This window comes from Onthophagus taurus, chromosome 10, assembly GCF_036711975.1.
Source record: "Onthophagus taurus isolate NC chromosome 10, IU_Otau_3.0, whole genome shotgun sequence".
Classification (NCBI taxonomy): domain Eukaryota; kingdom Metazoa; phylum Arthropoda; class Insecta; order Coleoptera; family Scarabaeidae; genus Onthophagus; species Onthophagus taurus.
In genome coordinates this window covers 7187808-7212598 of record NC_091975.1, presented here as the reverse complement: position 1 = coordinate 7212598, position 24791 = coordinate 7187808, and the positions used below count along the sequence as shown (strand labels likewise).

Below are 24791 nucleotides of genomic sequence, written 5' to 3'. Positions count from 1 at the left end.
ATTTATAAAAAACACCTAATTAATAAATAATTAAATTAATAATTTCGTTAATAATAAATAATACGTGTAATTAATAATTTTGTATTAATTGAATAAAAACTTGAAGTCAGCGACATCTACCGAAATTTTCTTGGTTAAAATAGATTTGTTTAAATTGACTTTAAATTAAAAATTAACAACAAATTAGTAAATAATAATTAAAATCGCATTTAATTTTTATATTTGATTCAAATTTAATTAATTTATTTTTAGAGAAACCGTCGAAACGTGATGATTTAATAATAGTTAAACACATTAATAATAGATGGCGGTTTAATCGCTTCTCCTTTAAATACAAACTTATTGTTTGTAGCTGTCAATTCTTCTTCCTGGTGAGTTTAAAACCATAATTTCTCATTAAAATCTCCCTTAATTTATTAATCCTTAGTTAAATGAACTTTAAAAAAGAATCCAACAAGAACCGTTATTGTGTTCAATACGACGATCACGCGAAAATGGTTTCGTCGTCTTTGTGTTCGCTGGTGGAGCATCAAAGTTTGGTGGACATCGCGATTAGATGCGGAAATAGCACAGTTCACGCTCACAAATGCGTCTTAGCCGCCAATAGCGGCTATTTCCGTGAACATTTAGAAAAGAATTCCGGCGTCGAACAAATCGTCGTTAACGGCTTGGATTTTGCCGTCGTTAAAGCCCTCGTTGAGTTCATGTATTGCGGCGAAACGAACATTGCCGAAGAAAACTTTAAATTTTTTATCGCCGCGGCGAAAATGTTTGAGATTCGCGGGGTCCAAGCTTTAGCAGCCGACAATCATTATCAAATAGGTAAAAAACAACAATTAGGAAATTTTTTAGGTTATGTTTTGGCTATTTTTTAGATGAAACCCTCCAAATACCTCACCCATTATTTCTAACGAAGAAACCTAAATATTCGAGTACCTATTTCCCTATGAATAACGTCAATGTTAACCAATCCTCCTCAAATCCCGATAAAATAACCACAATTCCGAGTGATTCGACGAATTTTCACCGGAAATTAAAACGAAAATATATGAAATCAGAGGCGGAAAAAGCTTGCGCTAAAGAAGCCGCTGCAAGCCGGTTAGCTTTGGAAGCTTTACAAAAAGAATTAGCAACAACCAATCAATTAAGTTCGTTCGTTATTGAAGATTCTTGTTCGGAAACGACGGTGGAAAACTTTATTCCGCATTCTGAAGAACCTTACATTGATAATTTAAACCATCTTCAAGCAGTTCCTTTAGAAGTTGTTAATTACGCCGATTTGAATCAGTCCGTTTTGAATCAATCCGTTTTGAATCAATCTGTTTTGAATCAATCTGTATTAAATCAATCCGTGTTAAACCAATCGGTTTTGAATCCAGTTTTAAACTTAACAAACCAAGTTTTAACAAAACCAATAAACGTCCTTGGAAATCCAGTTCTTCAATACGATAACGTTAACAGCCCAAGACTCCAAGAAGCAATAACCGACAAATTGAGACAAATTTTTGGGGGAAACGTCCCAACGAACGTTGAGATAATGTTTAAAACGAACGATGGGAGTTTTATGAACGTCACCGACGAAGTCCTTCAAAACATAACGAAAGATTCGCTCCAATATCAAGTCATTGACGAACATGGAAGAGCCGGGGAAGTCCAAGAATTAACGGTCAACACCAAAGACTCAAATTTTACTCACATCCCCGAAGTTGAAGAAGACCCAATCGCAAAATACGTAAATCCAATAGAAACGATAACCGATAATAACCAAAGCATCAAAGAAATCAAAATCGATGATATCAACTCAGACCAAAGTATTCTAGAGGCGATTATTGAGAATGAAAAGCGCGAAAACGAATTGAAGTTTGTTTCGGTGAACGATTTGAATGAAATTGAAACGTTAGAAAAGCTTAAAAAAGATAAACAACAACAATCAACGATGGATTTTTGCGATGAATTCTTAAACAGCACCTTGATGGGCGATAATTTTTTGAATAACATCACCATTAATAACGTTCAAGATGATAACGGAGACGAAATGTTAAAGAAAATTCGCGAAGATAACGATTTAAGCCAATTTTCTGATAAAGAAATTGAAAGTGTCAGATTAGACGAAGATGGGAAATTGGACGATATCGATGAGGATAAATTTGATTTGAGGAATAAGAGAATGTTCACTAGAAAAAAGAAATAATTTGTTTATAATTAAAATGTATTTTGTAATAATTTGTTAAAATTAAAATTATTAAAACGCCATCTATGAATAGTTTTTCTAAGTGATCATTAAATTATAAACTAAACTAAAAAGAACTCTTTTTTTATATTAATCAATCAAATTAATTAATTAAAATAATTGTTATTTTTAATTTAATAGTAATAAATTAAAATTATTAATTATTTGACACATCTTATTTTGGTATTTTTTTAAATTATTAAGTTGGTATTACTTTAAACCCTAAATATGTCAAAAAATGTCTGTCAAGTTTCAGTTTTTGCGATGAATTCTTAAACAGCACCTTGATGGGCGATAATTTTTTGAATAACATAACCATTAATAACGTTCAAGACGATAACGGAGACGAAATGTTAAAGAAAATTCGCGAAGATAACGATTTAAGCCAATTTTCTGATAAAGAAATTGAAAGTGTCAGATTAGACGAAGATGGGAAATTGGACGATATCGATGAGGATAAATTTGATTTGAGGAATAAGAGAATGTTTACTAGAAAAAAGAAATAATTCGTTTATAATTAAAATGTATTTTGTAATAATTTGTTAAAATTAAAATTATTAAAACGCCATCTATGAATAGTTTTTCTAAGTGATCATTAAATTATAAACTAAACTAAAAAGAACTCTTTTTTTATATTAATCAATCAAATCAAATTAATTAATTAAAATAATTGTTATTTTTAATTTAATAGTAATAAATTAAATGTATTAATTATTTGACACATCTTATTTTGGTATTTTTTTAAATTATTAAGTTGGTATTACTTTAAACCCTAAATATGTCAAAAAATGTCTGTCAAGTTTCAGTACGGTACAAGTAAAATGGCTGTTGTGTTGTGTTCTGTGTCCTCCGCGTAAATCGACCGAAAACTTCTTACTAAATCGTTACTTCTATAAAAGGTAAGTCTTTATAACGTAATTTTCATTTAAAACGCTCTCGATGGTTTTAAAATAAAAAATGCGATCGAACTGAACCGAAACTTGTTCTTAGATGAGACAGTGTCATCGCCTCTTGGATAGAAAAAAAATGTGGTTATTAAAAAACGATTGTTTAGTTAATTTTGCTAATAATAAAAAATAAGTTTAATCTAAAACCGGATTTCACCGATTTGAAAATTTATTTTCGCCCGCCGTTGTATGACATCGCTCTCGCTTATAAATAACAAAATTATTCAGTGCATATAAAGGGGAATGCTGGCTCCTGGCCAAATACAAGAGCGTTTAATTTCTGTTAATAGTCTTGACATTATAAATCGTCGCGACCCCGGTTAGCCCCTTTAAAGTCTACGCCCGCTCATCATTCTCAGATTGAAATCTTTGATTCATAACTTAAAAAAAAAATGACGTTTTAACGTCACTTTGACGTTTTAATGTCACTTTGACGTTTAAAATGACAATTTTAATCAAACCGTTTTTTTTTAAATCATTAAAACAGTCTCTTTTGTTCATTGTTAACCTAAATACTGCGTAAAAAATTAATTATCTATTTTCGTTTTGAATTATATCATTTAATAAGAGAGAAATTGTTATTTGAGCGACCTTATCTTTTACCATGCTATTGTTCCACATAAATTTGTATTAATTCTATGAAATCTTAATTTATTTCGCGTTAATTTTATTAATTCTTAAATATTTACACTGTTTATATAATAAAAAAAAATTAACTTTGCGGTTTTGATTAAGAATCAAGATTAAATGAGAACTAGGAAGTGAAATTAAAATTTTTTTTAATGGGAATCGCAAATCCTTTAAGATTTAATCGAGTTATAATGTTGCAATGATTCAACATCATATTTTAAGGGATTACTCACTTGGGAACTTGGTAATTATTTTTTTAAGACGATAAAATCCGCCTCGTTATCAAACAATATGTTGTATATTTTTTATCTGATCGCTCGTTTTATTGTTATGTTTGGAATTTGGATTTGATGGTTGAATTAAAAAGGTTTAGAAAAAAATTATTTCATTTCAAAGCGATTTTAAACAAGTTGATTTTCCCGCCAAGAAGTTACATCCCTGGCTACTTGAAACTAAAAAAACATTACTGATGTCTCTAATATAGTAATTAAATAATAAAGGAGCTTCCCTGGGGCAAGCCTTTATAAGATCCAATCTTGTTGGGGTCATGCCTAAGCTGGTATACAATAATTGTCAATAAATTCGATTCTACAAAACTGTAGTGATTTAATTATTTTAAAGTTTACCAACCTTAGGTTACCATAGAAACGTCACTGACTACGTTAAGTTTGAGGTTAACCCTAAAAATAATTATTTTTGGGGAAATTATCATAAAAAAATATAATTTATTCATAAATAATTAAAAAATGGAGAATTTAGCTTTAAACTCGTCAATTTTTATAAGTAAATAAGGTATGGGTGATTTTTTTTAACTTAAATCTTCATTGAAATGAATTTGAGGTTATGTCTTACGTCAAATTAATTTTTTTTCTTTCTAGTTTAAAGAAATTCATTTCATTACTTAGTTATGCCATAATTTTGTCTATATGACAAACGGAAGGGGCGCCGGAATGGCGTCTTTTATGAGTAAAAAGAAAAAATACAAGTTTCAAGTGGACGTCGTCATCGAGGATCTTCTTGAAGTTCCGTTTGTTTCTGCCGTTTTATTCGCCAAGCTCCGTTTATTGGATGGGGGGAGCTTTCAAGATCACAGTACAAGGTGAGAGACTCAAAAATTTAGCTTAACTTAAATGAAACTTATTTTATCCTGGGGCAAGGATGTTTCTCAAGGCGATTTGAGGTCGTTTGAACTCATTCGCTTTCACTTGTAATTGTAAACTGACCGAGATATCGATCCTTTATTAAATTATCGAGTGTTATTGTATAAAAAAAAATTAAAAATAAAATGGAATTGAAAGGAAATTGGGTTGGGTTGAGGGTGCGTTAACCTGCTTTTAAAATGACTCACAAAATAAACAGAAAAAGTCGTAATAAGGGGTGAGTTAATTTCGATTTATCACGAAATGTTACTTTGAAAACAACTCCGTTATTATTATGTATTGAAAAAAAATGCTATCCGTTATATTTTACGTAACTTAACCGTATAAACAAAACGGGTTTTGTTTAAAATTTATGCTTACATACCAGAGAGACTGCCATTTATAAAAAAGTGACTCTAAAAGAAGTTTCCTTGCGAAAGAATTTCTAAACGACACAAAAAACCTTGCATATTTTCGTTTCTTCGTGATTTAGAATTGAAAGAAAATAAACTAAGTTGATCTAAAGTGTATACAGAAAAGCACAATAAATAATTACTTTTAATAATTCAAGCATTGAATGTAATGGTGGTAGCCCTGTGGGGTATGTGGGGAGCTTCAAGTACTTGGGATTTCATATCAACAAGAAACTAAGTTGGAAAAAACATGTTAACCTAATTAAATCCTTAGCAAACTCGAAATGGGGGGTGATCCTATAATATTAAGTAGTCTATTCTATATAGAGCAATAGTCAGATTCATTCAGATGATGAATAAACATCAGGTAATGTGCTATGAACCATAGAGAGCTGTAGTGGGTGCCCTCAGATCTTCTTCCTAAATTTGGTACTGGGGTTTAGAGAGGAATTGTGTGGGAGGAAATGAAGGTGGATGAAATGAGGGTGGAAGAGGACAGATGAGCAATTAAATATGAAGAAATAGATAGTTAGAAGATCATATTGCGGGATCTTTGAGGAGTTTTGGAAAGAAGTTCGGGGTTTGGTATATTTAAAGTAATCCAAGTTTTAAGAAGAAAGAATACAATGCAACAAGAATCAGTGGAAACTCTGTAGCTGGATAGAAACGAAGAGTTCGAACTCCAAAACCCCACCGGATGTTAATTAATAAATAAAATTTTAAAATAACGATTAATAAATATATGTATATAAATAGAGAATTAGAAAACGAGAACTTCCTGTAGGATATAAACGTAATTATTCAGCAGGAAACGAGTGTTTGATGATGTGTAGGTTTTAAAAATGAAACGGAACGAGATGCAGCAGCAACAGCAGCCGGTTCCCAATTATTATCTCTATGAAATTACTAACTAAAAAAAAACTGGCCTCTCAAGGTTAAAACGTATTGATAAACAGCATAAAAAACGAAAACGTTTTGGGTCAAGTTGATTCATTAAAAATTAATTAAAAAAAAAAACTTGCAACTTTAACAAACTTATAATATAATTTAAAAAAAGTTATTTGTAAAATTGGCTTGTATAAAAATTCTAAATCGAATCGTGTTACTTTAATGGAATACAAAACGAGAAAAACGAATAGGAATTCGAACGTCCTTGTCCGTTGGACGCCTACGGATTCGCGAAATTGCATAATAAACGTTTTTAGGATTTCGAGAACGAAAATTCCCTCTACGTCGTCGCATTTCTTACGTATACACAACGATTAAAACGTACTAAACAACTTTTTTTTTACGTCACAATCACGGTGATTATTTTATACCAGCTATTTATTACAACGTCACTTAATTAGAGCGTAAAAACAAAAAAAAATCCTTTATTATACTAAAAATACAGTAAAAGTTAATAATTTTATGTTCGTTTTTTAATTTTGTTTTATAGGCAAGAAGTGAAAGATCACGCCGTGAAATGGGGTTCGAAATTTTCGTTTCCTTGTAAAATGTTTGCGAATGCTTCGACGTGCGTTTTGGAACGTTGCATTTTACGAATTTCCGTCCGGAAGGAATGTAAAGGAGGCAGGTCCTTCACAAAGTTGGGTTTCGTCGACATTAATCTTGCCGAGTATGCGGGAGCTGGGGAGATTTCGAAAAAGGCTCTTTTGGAAGGTTACGATGCGCGACATCGACAAGATAATAGCATGTTGAAGTTTTCGATTAAAATGCATATGCTCTCCGGCGATATTCTCTTTAAAGTGTAAGTCTAAACTGTTTATAAATAATTAATTAGAATGAAATATATTAATTTTAATAAATCAAATATTTTTTTGTAGGCCATCTCCAGCGCCTAAACACAAACAAATTGGAAATGAAGATAATAATGCGGATACGAGGACTTTAGATGACTTTTCTAGTAGTTCTTTAGGTGGTTCTACAGCAAGTGGAAGTTCTGGTTTTGGTAGTTTACCTAAAAAACGTCCACAATTATTAAATTCAGGTTTGTTTTGAGATTATATTGAAAAAATGATTAGAAATAGATCTTTTGTATCTGAGGCTGGAGTCCTCCATCTTCTAAAAGCTCTTGGATTTCTTAACGCAAGGTTTCCAAAAGAATCCTAACCTCACTTTCACCTAAAAAGTGAGGTTAGAAATTATTTTTTGGTGTATTAATTTATTTTTAATAAGAATTTTAGCAATTTTATTCAATTTTATTTCGTATTTAACATTTTAATTAATTCAAATTACAAAATTAATTTAAATTGAAATATTAAAATTAATTTAATTTTAATAATTTTATATTACAAAGTTAACCAACCTGCGTTACCATGGTGATTCGTAAAAAAAGATGGCCGTTTATTAAGTTTGACAGACGAATCTAACCTAAAAATTAATTTTATCTTTAAAAAGGAATTATTAATTAAATGTTTACATATAAATTTTTGTTTTAGATTAGAAATATATCTTTTGTATCTGAGGATGGAGTCCTCCATTTTCTAAAAGCTCGTTGATTTCTTAAAGCAAGGTTTTTCCCTATAATGCAATACTTGAGTTGTCTGGAGTAGTTTCGCCTTAATTTAGGAGTTCTTACTTACTGTATTAAAGCTTTTTTAAATTAGTTTGTTTCTAAAGTAATAATTGCTATTTTGGAAGCTTTTAACTCTGTAATTTTCAACACATTGGGGAAGTATCTCGGTTAGGATATTTTGTGGACTTATTTTATTAATATTTCGAATACAAGCAAGTAATCGTGTGTTTATAATCAAAATATTCTACAGTTCACCTCTAAAATGTACTAATACGTTTAGTTTCTAAGTGAACAAATCTATTTTGGTCCATCATTGACAAAAACTCAAAGTTTATTAGGATTTCAGATTTTCAACAAACACTTAATAAAAGCTAATTTCTAATTTATTTCATAATAAAGACAAAAATCGTCTTAAAACACTCTAAAAGAGTCCTAACCTCACTTTCACCTAAAAAGTGAGGTTAGAAATTATTTTTTGGTGTATTAATCTAATTTAACTTATTTTTAATAATTACTTTATACAATTTTGCTTCGTATTTAACATCTTAATTAATTCAAATTACAAAATTAATTTAAATTTAAATACTAAAATTAATTTAATTTTAATAATTTTATATTACAAAGTTAACCAACCTGCGTTACCATGGTGATTCGTAAAAAAGATGGCCGTTTAATAAGTTTGACATTAAAAATTTAACCTAAAAATTTATTTTATCTTTAAAAAGGAATCATTAAATGTTTATATAGAAATTTTTGTTTTAGATTAGAAATATATCTTTTGTATCTGATGATTGGAGTCATCTTCTAAAAGCCGTTAGATTTCTTAAAGCAAGGTTTCCCCCTACAACGTAATCCTTGAGTTATTTGGAGTAATTTCGCCTTGATTTAGGAGTTCTTACTTACTGTATATCAATACAGTTACACACCAAATACAGAAATGTTTAACAATCTATTATCGTCAAAATTAGCTTGTTTCTAAAGTAATAATTGCTATTTTGGAAGCTTTTAACTCTGTAATTTTCAACACATTGAGGAAGTATCTCGGTTAGGATATTTTGTGGACTTATTTTATTAATATTTCGAATAGAAGCAAGTAATTGTGTGTTTATAATCAAAATTTTCTGCAGTTCACCTCCAAAATGAACTAATACACATAAACGTTTAGTTTCTAAGTGAACAAATCTATTTTGGTCCATCATTGACAAGAACTCAAAGTTTATTAGGATTTGAGGTTTTCAACAAACACTTAATAAAAGCTAATTTCTAATTTATTTCATAATAAAGACAAAAATCGTTTTAAAACACTCTAAAAGAGTCCTAACCTCACTTTCACTTAAAAAGTGAGGTTAGAAATTATTTTTTGGTGTATTAATCTAATTTAACTTATTTTTAATAATTATTTTATACAATTTTGTTTCGTATTTAACATCTTAATTAATTCAAATTACAAAATTAATTTAAATTCAAATATTAAAATTAATTTAATTTTAATAATTTTATATTATAAAGTTAACCAACCTGCGTTACCATGGTGATTCGTAAAAAAAAGATGGCCGTTTATTAAGTTTGACAGAAGAATCTAACCTAAAAATTTATTTTATCTTTAAAAAGGTGTTATTAAATGTTTATATAGAAATATTTGTTTTAGATTAAAAATAGATCTTTTGCATCTGAGGAACTCCATCTTCTAAAACCGTTAGATTTCTTAAAGCAAGGTTTCCCCCTACAACGTAATCCTTGAGTTATTTGGAGTAATTTCGCCTTGATTTAGGAGTTCTTACTTACTGTATATCACAATACAGTTACACACCAAGTACAGAAATGTTTAACGATCTATTAACATAAAAATTAGTTTGTTTCTAAAGTAATAATTGCTATTTTGGAAGCATTTAACTCTGTAATTTTCAACACATTGGGGAAGTATCTCGGTTAGGATATTTTGTGGACTTATTTTATTAATATTTCGAATACAAGCAAGTAATCGTGTGTTTATAATCAAAATATTCTACAGTTCACCTAAAAAATGAACTAATTCACATCTTCGGTTAGTTTCTAAATGAAAAAATCTATTTTGGTCCTAGGATTTGAGATTTTCAACAAACACTTAATAAAAGCTAATTTCTGATTTATTTCATAATAAAGACAAAAATCGTTTTAAAACACTCTAAAAGAGTCTTAACCTCACTTTCACCTAAAAAGTGAGGTTAGAAATTATTTTTTAGTGTATTAATTTATTTTTAATAACAATTTTATTCAATTTTATTTCGTATTTAACATTTTAATTAATTCAAATTACAAAATTAATTTAAATTCAAATACTAAAATTAATTTAATTTTAATAATTTTATATTATAAAGTTAACCAACCTGCGTTACCATGGTGATTCGTAAAAAAGATGGCCGTTTAATAAGTTTGACATTAAAAATTTAACCTAAAAATTTATTTTATCTTTAAAAGGTATTAACAAATGTTTATATAAAAATTTTTGTTTTAGATTTAGTTAAAGGACCTAGTTTAATAGAAAATAACGTCCCCATAACGATTTCAACGGAAGAATCGTCGGCTCAAATTAACCAAGATCAACAAGATGAAGGGCATTGTGAACAGGGGCACTCAAGAAACTCATCGAATACGAGTCAAATGTCGAAAGCTTCGGGTTATAGTAGTATTCACTCACATTCTCATAGTAGACAGAGTAGTTCCGGGGATTCAGGACATATACGGTGAGTTGTGATTAAAAAATTAATTTAAATAAAATGGGAGGAAGGAATTGGTGTAAATAACTTTATAGAATAAATCATCTTTATTTTGGGAGATTAAAATTAAGCTTACTTAGAGCTTATATGTTTTTTTTTTATTAAATTAGATTTTGGGAAAACAAAACGATAAATTATCTTTTTCTTCGCATGATTTCTATTTTTTATTCTTTGTTGTTTTTTTTTTTAATTTTTGTTTTTAAAATTAGGAAACCAATACGGATCACAACAACTTGTTATATCCCAACAACTCATCCTGAAGTACCATCACCTTTAAACACCCCCGAAAAATTACCCCATCAAAAAACGTTCTCTCCCAACGGATTAAACCGTTCTAATTTATCAACGTATGCGACACCAAAAAATTATCAATCGCAACTGAGTCAATTAAGCACCGATAACAGTGACGATTATCGTACCCCCGACGACACCCTCGATTCGAATTGGTTAGAAAACAGTTTCGATTTGCAAAAAAGCTTCTCTTTAGATCCGGTCAAATTCGAGAAAATGTACAATCGCAAAAGCGACGGCGACAAAACGAACCTAAACGATTCGGGCGTTTTGCGTTCCGCGAGCGAAGTCCAAATTTCGCGAAACAGAAATGTGGTTAAGATCGAGAATTTCGTTGAAAAATCCGATAATTTATTTTCACTTTTAACCCCGATTCAAAAACGTAAAAAGTTATCTCTTCATCAACAACAACAACAAAACGGCGTTTTTCATTCGACACCGAAATCCGGTGAATTTAAAGTTCCTAAAGCACCTTCGCCACCGAGGTATCCTGGGTTATTACAAAATAATCGCACCTCTTCCTTAAATTCCTTAAGGTTTGGTAACCAGACGGAAAATTGGAGTTGTAATGGTCAAGGAATGAAAAGGTAGGATTATATTGGTTAAATTCATTTTTCTTCTAGTTTTGTTTCCTTTTTTTTCTTGTTTAGTTTTTGTTTTGGTGATTTATGCTTTAAATAAACCAGTTTTTTCAGTTTCCAAAGTTTTCTACGACTTAATGTACGTATTTATCAAGGACGCTAGAATCTATAAGGATCCTGGGAATAGATACAAAGCTTGACGGCTCGTTTATGACGTTATGCATGGGTAGCCAACTATTATTTTACACTTTGAATTGGTAAATGCTTAACAATTAAAATTAGGGTTAATACTAAGGACAGTAGAATCTAACAGGACTGCTACATCCATTGTTGTGAGAATGTGCCCGCACATTACGTCAACCCATTTACTACGCCCAATCAGCTGTTATTGTGTTTTATGCCTATGCTATATTTAGACGTTTATAGTTTTATTTTTTTTGATGTATTAATGTGTATCATATAACCTCTAAAAATACACAGCAAACGCATAGAGCTCAATGACAGTTAACTGGGCGTGGCTAATAGTGTGACGTAGAGTGCGGGCAACCAACCCGTAGTGGGCTACAAAATAACAATGGATGTAGCAGTCCTGTTTGATTCTGCTGTCCTTGTTCCTTGGGTTAATACCAAGGACAGTAGAATCTAACAGGACAGCTACATCCATTGTTATGACAACGTGCCCGCACACTACGTCACATTATTTGCCACGCCCAGTTAACTGTCATTGCGTTTGCTGTATATTTTTAGAGATTATATCGTGGATGTATTCATATTAACTTCAAAAGTAAATCGAATGTCTATCATATAACGTCTAAAAACACACAGCAAATGCATATGGGTCAATGACAGTTAACTGGGCGTGGCTAATAGTGTGACGTAGAGTGCGGGCAACCAACCCGTAGTGGGCTACAAAATAACAATGGATGTAGCAGTCCTGTTTGATTCTGCTGTCCTTGTTCCTTGGGTTAATACCAAGGACAGTAGAATCTAACAGGACTGCTACATCCATTGTTATGACAACGTGCCCGCACACTACGTCTCACTATTTTCCACGCCCAGTTAACTGTCATTGCGTTTGCTGTATATTTTTAGAGGTTATATCGTGGATGTCTTCATATTAATTTCAAAAGTAAATCAAATGTCTATCATATAACCTCTAAAAATACACAGCAAACGCATAGAGCTCAATGACAGTTAACTGGGCGTGGCAAATAATGTGACGTAGTGTGCGGGCACGTTGTCATAACAATGGATGTAACAGTCCTGTTAGATTCTACTGTCCTTGTTCCTTGGGTTAATACCAAGAACAGTAGAATCTAACAGGACTGCTACATCCATTGTTATGACAACGTGCCCGCACACTACGTCACATTATTTGCCACGCCCAGTTAACTGTCATTGCGTTTGCTGTATATTTTTAGAGATTATATCGTGGATGTATTCATATTAACTTCAAAAGTAAATCGAATGTCTATCATATAACGTCTAAAAACACACAGCAAATGCATATGGGTCAATGACAGTTAACTGGGCGTGGCTAATAGTGTGATGTAGAGTGCAGGCAACCAACCCGTAGTGGGTTACAAAATAACAATGGATGTAGCAGTCTTGTTAGATTCTACTGTCCTTGTTTCCTGGGTTAATACCAAGGACAGTAGAATCTAACAGGACTGTTACATCCATTGTTGTGACAACGTGCCCGCACACTACGTCACACTATTTCCACGCCCATTTAACTGTCATTGCGTTTTATGCGTTTGCTGTATATTTTTAGAGGTTATATCATGGATGTATTCATATTAACTTCAAAAGTAAATCGAATGTCTATCATATAACGTCTAAAAACACACAGCAAATGCATATGGGTCAATGACAGTTAACTGGGCGTGGCTAATAGTGTGACGTAGAGTGCAGGCAACCAACCCGTAGTGGGTTACAAAATAACAATGGATGTAGCAGTCTTGTTAGATTCTACTGTCCTTGTTTCTTGGGTTAATACCAAGGACAGTAGAATCTAACAGGACTGTTACATCCATTGTTGTGACAACGTGCCCGCACACTACGTCACACTATTTCCACGCCCATTTAACTGTCATTGCGTTTTATGCGTTTGCTGTATATTTTTAGAGGTTATATCATGGATGTATTCATATTAACTTCAAAAGTAAATCAAATATCTATTATATAACTTCTAAAAACACACAGCAAACACATAGAACTCAATGACAGTTAAATGGGCGTGGCTAATAGTGTGACGTAGAGTATTTGCAACCAACCCATAGTGGGCTACAAAATAACAATGGATGTAGCAGTCCTGTTAGATTGTCTTTGGGTTAATACTAGAAAGAACACTAGACCTAGAAATATTTTGTTTATATACAGGGTGTCCCGTTAAGCGTACGGAGCGGCTGTATCTCAACAACAGTAAGGCCTAGAGGTTTGGGAAAAAAATCCTTATAAGCAAAGTGGGCAAGAGAAATAGCTGGAAATTATTTTGAACTTCGTAATTCGACCGCTAGGGGGCGTAACTGCCATAGAGAAACATAAAATTCCCTCTATCTCAGAAAGTTAGACGATGAGCTATAACTTTGACAACATCATTTAGTAGCTTGGATAATACCGCATCGCTTTTGTTTTGCGATATTTCTCATATCTGTCATAATAAGGGAGGGGGAGGCCAATGCGTTTTTAAATGTTTACATTTTAATATCTCCTGGACCATTCAACCGATTTGAATATTTTTGGTCTCGTTTGAAAGAGCATTTTATTTTTTGGTTTAAAACAAATAAGCTAGAGGGCGTTATCTGCAGCGATGACCTATTTTTGTGATTTTTGAAAAAAAGTTAAATGGAACGGTACTATTTACTTCACAGATCCTTAGTCATCATAAAATTTGCTAAATATTAGTGAAAACCGCATCTCGATATCGCCATCCGTTCTCGAATTATAGAAGAAAATGTTAAAAATTCGTATACCTCAATCTGATCACATTATCTTAACAAACAAATCACAGAGCATAAAAATTTATTACGTAGAGCCTTCCTTCACACTTTATCCAGAGGTTCCTTCTACTGGTTCAAAACCATTTTTGAAGCGTGTTTAAAGATCAACGAAACATCAGCTATAACAATAAAACAAAATAAACCATAACACTCAACTTTTAGCTAAAAATAGCTCATAAATGTTCAAAATGTTTTCCATCATTCTCGATGCATTTATTTGCTCTAGTTTCGGTGGAAAAAACTGCTGCTTCAATATCAGCCCTGGACAAATTTCTAATGGAACTTTGTATTCTCTCCATCATATTTTCCTTGGTTGTTGGTTCTTCTTGAAAAACTAGGTCATTTAATCTACCCCATAGATAAAAATCCAAACAAGTTAGATCCGGGGAACGCGCCGGCCAAGGAGATAGACTGCCCCTTCCAATAACACGATTCGGATACAGTTCATCTAAATGCTGACGTACGTTTCGGTCATAGTGCGCCGGACAACCATCAAGCTGAAACTACATGTTCCTTCTTGTTTCCAAGGAGACGTTTTCTAAAAGGGGTGGAAGGAAAACGTTCAAAAATTCCAAAAATCGTTCTCCGTTAAGTGTTGCGTCAAAAAAATGTGTGCCTATAAGTTTTCCTTCCACAATTCCGCACCATACATTCAAACTCCAGCAATTTTGATGCTCTATCTGTCGCATCCAATGTGGATTTTGCTCCGACCAATAATGCATGTGGATATTGAAAGATCCGTCCATAGTATTTCTGATAAAAAAATTTTCATTTTCACGAATTATACTTAACAGCCAATGACAATAATTAAGTCTGTTATCATAATCGGCTTCTCTTAAGGCCTGATGTAAAATAATATGGTAGGGATGCATATTATTTTCTTGAAGAATCTTATGCACAGTTGTTTTCGGGATTCCCAGGTCGTCGGAAATTTTTCTCGTGCTCAATGTGGGGTCGAATTGTACGTAGGCCAAAACATTAATAATATTTTCCTCGATGCATGTTTTGCGAGTTCTTATAGGTGCTTGAATAGGTTGCACATTACCAGTTTCCCGTAATCGCCTAGCCAATCTTGAAAACACGTCTCGTGAAAAATGTCTTCTTTGTAGAGTATTGCATATTCGCGCTATGCATTTACAGCATTTTCCAAACATTGAAAATAAATACGTAACATATCATACGCTTCTACGTTAGTAAAAGACATGATTGTAAAACAAAATAATTGTAACCGACAATTACTATTTGAATTAAGTTTTGACAGTTGTCAAAGCGCAATGTTTTCAACTAGTTACCATAGTTACCATGGCTATGTGCTTTGTTTTTCTCGATAAGCTGCTTAAGTCTCGGCCCTAGATACGTTTCTACTTGTGTTTAGTGTTTTGTCATATTTTCTCTGGTTATTGGTTTTTCTTGAAAAGTCAGGTCGTTTAGTCTACCCAATAGATAAAGGGGTGAAAGCAATGTGGGTTTTGCTCGAACCAAGAATGCATATTATGCAAGTTTACATCAGCTTGTGGACACATGCTTCATGCATCCATAGCATTTGTGATGAAACGTTTGGATTTGCCCAAATGATATTTAAAAGTCAATGGTAATAGTTCAGTCTGTTATCATAATCGGTATCTGTTAAGGCCTGATGTAAAACAACGTGGTGAAGATATTATTCTCTTGAGAACTCTTGTGGATAATTGTTTTCGGAGTTCTCAGATTATGAGAGATCACATTGCGCACCAATGTGATTTACGAATTCATAGAGATGTCTGAATGGGCTACACGTTGCCAGTTTTCCGTAATCGCTAAGTCAATCTTAAAAACACTTCTAGAGAAAAATGTCTTTCTTTGTCGTAATTGCATCATTGCACATTTTTGCCATGCAGTTGTATCGTATTCGAAACATTGAAAATAACTCATCATACGCTTCTGCGTTAGTAAATGACATGTTTACAGTTACCATGGTTATGTGATTTGTTTTTCTCGATAAGGTAACTGGATCCGATTGATGGCACTCGAGTTTTTAACATTTTCTTCTATAATTCGAGAACGGGTGGCGATATCGAGATGCGGTTTTCACTAAAATTTAGCAAATTTTAAGGCAAATTCAATTTTAAATTTTAATTCAAAATAATTCCCAGCTATTTCGCTTGGTCACTTTGCTTATAAGGATTTTTTTCCCAAACCTCTAGGTCTTACCGTTCTAGAGATACAGCCGCTCCGTACGCTTAACGGGACACCCTGTATTTGATGATTTATTTCACTTAGAAAAAGCAGTTTATTAACAGTTGGGAACAAAAACCGTATTCGAACAGTCGCTAGATTCTGTTTTTGTGTAGATAACTGTTGTTATACAAGATTTTTAATCGTATTTTGTCCCCATTTTGATTATTAAGCACTTTTGGGTTGGGTTGGGTTGGGTAATTAATAACTACTAAATAAATATATAAATACTCTTTTTAAAATACACCAATTTTTTGCTTAATTAATTTTAGTAGTTAATCATTTACTGATTAAAAGTGTGAAATAGTAGTTATTTCCGGGATGTATCTTAAATTCTACCGTCATTGCGTATTTATAGACTACAATCTTTTTATTTTCGTTATTTAATGAACTAACATTAAAATTAAACATGGTTTTCTTCTTAAATTTGTTACTTTGTGTTTGAATTTGGGGTTGGTGATGGTTTTTAAGATGATTTTATTGCTAAATAAATTAAGTTTAAGGTTATTATTAACGATTTTAGCCCGATTAAATCGAAAAAGAAAAAGAATTTATTTTAATACCGTTCAAAATGAACAATTTTGCAGAGGTATGTCGCATCGAAAACTGTTAGATGGACAACAAGGCCCCAAATTGGCTCCGGTTATAACAAGTCCGGACGATCAACTTCCTGCAATTACCTCAGAATGCGCTCAAACCTCGTCTACAGTTCGTCGAACGAGCGTCACAGCGTTAGTCAAAGAAAGCTCTCCTAAGCTCGTTTAAATTTTATTTGAATTGATTTAGTTTTTGTTAAGAATGAGTATTCAAAAAAATATTGCTTATAATCCGATCTTTTGATATAAAAAATTAATTTCTGAGTATTAAATCGATTATATGCGTTTATTTGTTAGATACTCATCTAATGAAGCATTTTTTTTGAATGTTGTTTTCCCTTGTTTTCTAAAATAACATGTTTGTGGCCATTTTTTTTGTAAGCATGCTTTAAGCTTTTTATTTATTAATTTATGATTTTTGTTTTGAAATTAAAACATGAAATAATTAAAAACGCTGTAGAAAGAGCATAAAAATTAATTGCTGTACATATGACGCTTTTTAAAAATAAAAATTGGGTTGATTTTGTTTTTTAATTTTTTTTATAAGCTTTTATATCGATCTTTTTTTTGTTTATAGAAATCCAAGTTCAAGTAGTTTGGTTTTGTCGGAAACTGGCTCATTAGATCGTGCTAAAGCGGCTTTAGAGAAACGTAAAAAAGTCGGTCAAAGCCAAGAAGAAAATGTTCAAACGACCGGGAGAGTCGAAGAAACCAGGGTGAACCCGAATCATTTAATAGAAGAATTACTAAAAAGTACCAACTTAGAACCAACGGATGATTCGGCAGAAAGTAATTTGATTTAATTTATTTTAATTGTTTATTAATTTTGATCATTTAGATTCTGGTTTACAACTTTTCATAGCCAAAGATGGTACAGCTTCCTTAGGAAACCACGAGGTGAAATCACAAATGTCGACTGGACATCATTTTAAACAGGTGGTGATGGAAGATAAAAGGTAGCAGGAGTAAAATGAGATCAAAATTTTGAAAGGAAGGTGATGATTTCGTTTATTTATTCATTTATTAATGTAAGAATTAAAAATTTAAAACACTTTGCCCAGTATTAAAGATGAAAAAAAATAATAATCGTTGAAATTGGAGTTTTTTTTTGATTAAATATAATTTCCAATGTGATACGAACATTTTAATTTAATCTTTTTTATTTTGTTTTGATGAGAGGCCAAAAACAGTTAGGCGACAATATTTATTTGTAAATTATTTAAAAAAGTGTAAAAAGGTTTTTTTTATTTAAGATGTGAAGAGAAGTAAGTTTATATTAATTAGAAGTTGTATTATATTTAAAAAAACGTAAAATTGTATAAATTATAAATAAAATGTTCAAAAAATTAAATGTTTTTTTGAATCACCTGGTATATTTTTCCTTAGCCGAGTTTCAAACCCTCAATAATTTAAATAAGATCGCCATCTATTATTCAATTACCTTAGCCGAGTTTCGAACCATCAGTAATTTATATAATATCGCCATCTATCGTTCAATTACCGAACTAATCGGTATTATTTTGAAGTTGGTTCGAAACTCGACTATTGAAAAAACTATACCGGGTGATTCACCTAAAGATTGAAATTAAAATAGAATGTGCAGAAAGTTAAATGTTTTTTTGAATCACCCGGTATACTTTTTTCCTTAGCCGAGTTTCGAACCATCAGTAATTTATATAAAATCGCCATCTATCGTTCAATTACCGAACTAATCGGAACTATTTTGAAATTGAGGTTGGTTCGAAACTCGACTATTGAAAAAACTATACCGGGTGATTCAAATAAAAATTGAAATTAAAATAGAATGTGCAGAAAGTTAAATGTTTTTTTGAATCACCCGGTATACTTTTTTCCTTAGCCGAGTTTCGAACCATCAGTAATTTATATAATATCGCCATCTATCGTTCAATTACCGAACTAATCGGAACTATTTTGAAATTGAGGTTGGTTCGAAACTCGACTATTGAAAAAACTATACCGGGTGATTCAAATAAAAATTGAAATTAAAATAGAATGTACAGAAAGTTAAATGTTTTTTTGAATCATCCGGTATACTTTTTTCCTTAGCCGAGTTTCGAACCATCAGTAATTTATATAAAATCGCCATCTATCGTTCAATTACCGAACTAATCGGAACTATTTTGAAATTGAGGTTGGTTCGAAACTCGACTATTGAAAAAACTATACCGGGTGATTCAAATAAAAATTGAAATTAAAATAGAATGTGCAGAAAGTTAAATGTTTTTTTGAATCACCCGGTATACTTTTTTCCTTAGCCGAGTTTCGAACCATCAGTAATCTATATAACATCGCCATCTATCGTTCAATTACCGAACTAATCGGAACTATTTTGAAATTGAGGTTGGTTCGAAACTCGACTATTGAAAAAACTATACCGGGTGATTCAAATAAAAATTGAAATTAAAATAGAAAGTGCAGAAAGTTAAATGTTTTTTTGAATCACCCGGTATACTTTTTTCCTTAGCCGAGTTTCGAACCATCAGTAATTTATATAAAATCGCCATCTATCGTTCAATTACCGAACTAATCAGAACTATTTTGAAATTGAGATTGGTTCGAAACTCGACTATTGAAAAAACTATACCGGGTGATTCAAATAAAAATTGAAATTAAGATAGAATGTGCAGAAAGTTAAATGTTTTGTTGAATCACCCGGTATACTTTTTTCCTTAGCCGAGTTTCGAACCATCAGTAATTTATATAATATCGCCATCTATCGTTCAATTACCGAACTAATCAGAACTATTTTGAAATTGAGGTTGGTTCGAAACTCGACTATTGAAAAAACTATACCGGGTGATTCAAACAAAAATTGAAATTAAAATAGAATTTGCAGAAAGTTAAATGTTTTTTTGAATCACCCGGTATACTTTTTTCCTTAGCCGAGTTTCGAACCATCAGTAATTTATATAATATCGCCATCTATCGTTCAATTACCGAACTAATCGGTATTATTTTGATATTGAGGTTGGTTCGAAACTCGACTATTGAAAAAACTATACCGGGTGATTCAAATAAAGATTATGTTTAGGGTTGTGGTGCCAATGGTGATGAAAAACATTGATAATTTACGTTCGAAGGTTTATTTGCAAAAAATACAAAGTCGTACAATAAAATTCACATTTAAATTTACCTTTTTCATAATAATTCTTACAGAGAAAAACTCAAAAAAGTAATCCGAGTTAGATTGATATGTCCTATTAATTATCTATAACAACAATTTGAAAGGAAAGATAATTTCAATATAAGATAAGTAACTAGCGTGTTAATTACAAAAAGGAAGGTTGTTTTTTTCTTTTTTAATTATTTTTGGCACGCTAATAAGAAATTTGACACTTCAGTTTCTATTACAAAAAAAAAAAAAAAAAAAACAATTCATTAAAACGGAAATAAATGGCACTGTAAAAATACCATTAAATCGAAATATGTACAATTTCCTCGATCGAAATTTTATTTTATTATTAATTTTTTTTTGATGTAGATAAATATAGTTGTTAATTAAGTTGTGATTATATTACAAAGTTTTTATTTGAAATCACAGATTAACTTTATAAAAAAAAAATTAAGTTTAAAAAAAAAGTTAATAATTTAAGTACGTTTAAATAAAATTAATTGATATAAAAAACGAGTTAATCTGGCTTCTATTAAAAAAATTAATTATTTTTTGTCTTTATTGGAATGTCTTCCACAGCCAGTTTTAAAAATTATGGCCCGGACAACTTCAACTGTCCGAGAAAAGAAATTCGCTCTCCGACAGCAAAACATCCAGGTCCGATTGGACGGTATGAATATTTGAGTCAATATCTTCATTATTTGATTTTAAAACGGTCGTTTTTGACGTTGAAGTTCCTACACCTTCATCGCCCGCCGGTTTTACAGCATTCTTTTTCAACTTTTCCCTCTCTTTATTACCACTACTCCTCACCAACACCGCAGTTCTCGGTTTTTTTAACCCGCGACTTTCCACAACAACAACGGGAGATTTCTCCGGCTTTTTTAATTTAACACTAAACTTAAACGGCGGTTTATAAACCACTTGAAGTCGAACTTTGTCTTTATCACTCGATAAGTTACCGATACTTTGTGATTTTTTATGTTCGGTTCTTTTCGTTAACCGTTTATGAGGACTTCTCGACTTATCGGTTAAACCCGCGGGGGTTGATTTTGATTTGGGTAGTTGATGCGATTTTAATAACCAATTTTGAACTTTTCCAACCGGATCCGTTAAGTTGTCGGTTTCTTGATTTAACAATCCCTTTTTGCCGTTGTCGTTATCGTTTTGAGCCCCGCTATAATCGATGACTTCTTTCTTTTTCTTGGTTTTTCTTCGGCTAACTGACGATTTTTTTACTTTACTTGGTGGGATTTCAATCACTGCGGTTGTATCACCCGTTTTTTTTCGCGATTCCTCCGCGCTAACTGCCGCGGAAACTCGCATTTTCTTCTTAGGCGAACCTTTTTTAGTTGGACTATTTATATTATTATTATTATTTTGAGCTTCTTTTTTAACCGCCGGTTTTCTTCCCAATTTTTTACCATTTCTTACTTTTCTTTTTAAGGGCAACTTTGAACGTAGCGGGGGATGAACCGTTACTTGCCCATCGACATCAGGAAGTCTTACAGTTTCCGTTGTTTGACTATGTATTATTGTCACTGATTTTACTTTTACATTTGGACGTTTTCCTAATAGTTTTGTGCTTAAAATCTAAAAACCGTCAATTTTGTTTTAGTAATTAATCAAATTTAATACATTTTTTAACACGTTGACTGCCGCAATAGTTACTAAAAGTCTATTCATTCTGGCCTAAATTATTATTGTTTTCAGTCGAGAAGCAGCTATGATTGTAAATGTGATTGTGTAAATCAAAAATGCTGTACGTGGAGGGTATATGTTGAATTTAGGTTAGTTTTTGGCATAAAAAGTGTCTGTAAAAATGAGTTACGAAGAAGAACAACAAAAATTGTGGCAGGAGTGTCTTTTAGATAAAGACGATAATGAACCATTTGAGGATTCTGGTGATGAATTTGTTCCCGGAAATTCTAATTATTCTTCTGATGATGAACCTGCTAGAAAAAAACCACGGAATGCAAATAAACCTAAAAAGCATAAGATAGTGTATTGGACACGATAAATGATGTTATTCAAGCAAATATGCAAGAAAGTAGTGATGAGAACAAATGTTGGCGTATTTGGAAGAAAAACACAGTGAATATTGAGTTTTTCAAATTATTTCTAACCTCAGAAATCATTGAACTAGAGGTATTATTAATAGCAAAACCTCAAAAAATTGTAGCTAACTTAACTTTATGAGTAAATGTCATCAAAACGATTTGGTACAAATTCGAATGCAATCTAATAGAAGAGAGATTAATCTAATATACAGTGTGTCCCAGGATAGATGTTACAAGAGGTATAATGACTTAAAAAATTTTGAATTTTATTTTTAGGCTGAGTAATTAAGCCCTGCTTGGTGTGGAGAGAATTTTAAGTATATTTTCATATTTTGAAAATCAACTCGGTCTTGATAGTGAAGCGAAAACTATTTTGAGTTCAGGTAAAGTAAGCTTTTTGTTCATGATGCGGCAAAATATTGTGCTGTTTTACTTGTGTGATGTTTTATACACAAGTTATTAATCTATAAATTTGGGTTTCTTTAATTTTAAGAGACTCTTATAAAAAACTCAGGGTTTCGGGCAAGTTCAGGTTCAAAAGAATATTAATCAGGTTCGACAAAAAATTCATTTAATTAAACACAAAATCAAATTAACTCGTTATATGAGTAACAAAAAAAAATGGTTTTCCTAAATTTACTTTAATAACAATGTTTATTTACGAGAGATAAATTTTTAAATAAAATAGATAACTGCGGTTATCGACTGAAATATCGATATCAGAGAGAACCCGTTTATTACTTGAGAGAGAGAGAGTAGGATAAAACTAGTTAGAACCGTTCTTTGAAAATAACAAATGGCCGATGTCTTAAGTTGTCATCAAACTCGTTAAAAAAAAATAGAATTAAATAAATGAACGTTATTCAAAAAAACTAATAAATCTTTACACACAAGTAAGTATTGATCAAAATTATAGGAAACTCTTGTGAGTTATTCTTTGAGTTTGATTCTTTGAATTTTCTTTTTGTAAGTTATGTTAAATAATAAAATAAAATTATCATCCGACTCACTGTGAAAAAGAAAGGATTGGAGTTCAATGTGGTATCTGGATTATGGATTGTCTCTTGCGTTCGGGGCACTAACTAATTTTCTGGATTGTCTACAGGATTCTTCTTACGGGAAATTGAACTGTTTGTTCTTCGGAATAGGTTGTAGGATGATTCACTTTTTATTTTAATATTGTAAGTTGATTTGACTTTTAAAAAAAAAAAATTATCTTAAATTTTTGAGGTTATCTCTTGAGATTCAAAATTTCTTCTATCTGACGACGTGAATTCGACGCTGGTCCGACGACAACTCTCTCACTCCCTGTTCGCGATCTCCTTATATACCCCGGCACTCCAACTGTTTTTTCCTCGTTTCTGATTGGCCCTTAGCTTCCCGCCCTTTTCAAAATTCAAAATTCTTGCTTCGAAACTAGCGTCATCTCTTGATTTTTCTCGGAATTAACCTTCAAAATTTAATTCTTTTTTCGTTGATTTCTCCCTTATTCCTTTATGAAACGTAATAAAACTTCGTATTCAACGTTGTCTTTTCTTGTTTTTAGACATACATTGGAGTACACGCCAAATTTCAACAATGAGTAAAGTTGGAAAAATTCAAATTTAAATCAAGGATTTCTTCCTCAAAATAACGTTAAAACCTCAAACGATGGATGAAAAATGTGCTTTAGGAGCTGAACTACAATAATTGATACATTTGGAAGTAAACAAAACAGTTTAAGATAAGATTTTCACCAACAAAAAATCTCTCTGTCACAAATTCTAGGTTATGTTCTCTCGGTGAACTAAGAGAATGTTAAAATTATTACAATATCATTAAGAAAAGTTGTTCAGAATGAAAAATTATGGCACTATGCAAAATTTCAGAAAGATTTATCTACATTGATTAAACCACCATATTTTAGATTAGGTCAGAGTGAAGAAAAAAAAATCAATGAAAAATGCCATGGAAAGAAAAATGACTTAAGTAGTCGCAAATATTGACAAATAAATTATATCAGTTTTAGTTCACATTTCAATTACTATAGAATATTTATGTTATTTAAACTAAAACGTGATGGTTCAACCAAAGTAGATAGATCCTTCTGAAATTTTGTATAGGAACATAATTTCTCATTTTGAACAACTTTTCTTAATAAAATTTTTCCGTATTATGAACAAAAAAATTACTTTACCTAAACTAAAAATAGTTTTCGATTCATTGTCAAGGCCGCCTTTGTTTGTAAAATATGAAAATATTCTTAAAATTCTCTTCACACCAAGCAGGGCTTAATTCCTTA

The 24791-nt window shown here is 31.5% G+C and overlaps 3 protein-coding genes across 4 annotated transcripts in view; 2 read left to right on the top strand and 1 right to left on the bottom strand.

Moving 5' to 3' along the window:
• The first annotated feature begins 347 nt into the window (after positions 1–347).
• LOC111420426 (putative leucine-rich repeat-containing protein DDB_G0290503) lies at positions 348–2251 on the top strand. Its single transcript, XM_023053406.2, has 3 exons — positions 348–371; positions 428–822; positions 876–2251. The coding sequence occupies exons 2-3, from the start codon at positions 432–434 to the stop codon at positions 2189–2191; spliced, it is 1707 nt and encodes a 568-aa protein (XP_022909174.2). The 5' UTR covers positions 348–371; positions 428–431; the 3' UTR covers positions 2192–2251.
• A 773-nt stretch (positions 2252–3024) lies between these two features.
• LOC111420428 (EEIG family member 2) lies at positions 3025–18668 on the top strand. Of its 2 annotated transcripts, XM_023053408.2 has the most exons (9): positions 3025–3129; positions 4686–4906; positions 6798–7109; positions 7186–7349; positions 10372–10600; positions 10843–11511; positions 17309–17452; positions 17895–18106; positions 18156–18668. In XM_023053408.2, the coding sequence occupies exons 2-9, from the start codon at positions 4734–4736 to the stop codon at positions 18275–18277; spliced, it is 2025 nt and encodes a 674-aa protein (XP_022909176.2). In that variant the 5' UTR covers positions 3025–3129; positions 4686–4733; the 3' UTR covers positions 18278–18668. The 2 variants fall into 2 exon arrangements, with proteins under 2 accessions (XP_022909176.2, XP_022909177.2); XM_023053409.2 differs by lacking the exon at positions 17309–17452.
• A 1737-nt stretch (positions 18669–20405) lies between these two features.
• Positions 20406–24791, bottom strand: part of LOC111420464 (disintegrin and metalloproteinase domain-containing protein 10-like) — a 43827-nt gene continuing 39441 nt past the window's right edge. The window contains exon 12 of the mRNA XM_023053450.2: positions 20406–22043. Coding sequence (XP_022909218.1) covers positions 21060–22043 — 984 coding nt within the window. The 3' untranslated portion in view covers positions 20406–21059. The remainder of the gene's footprint in view (positions 22044–24791) is intronic.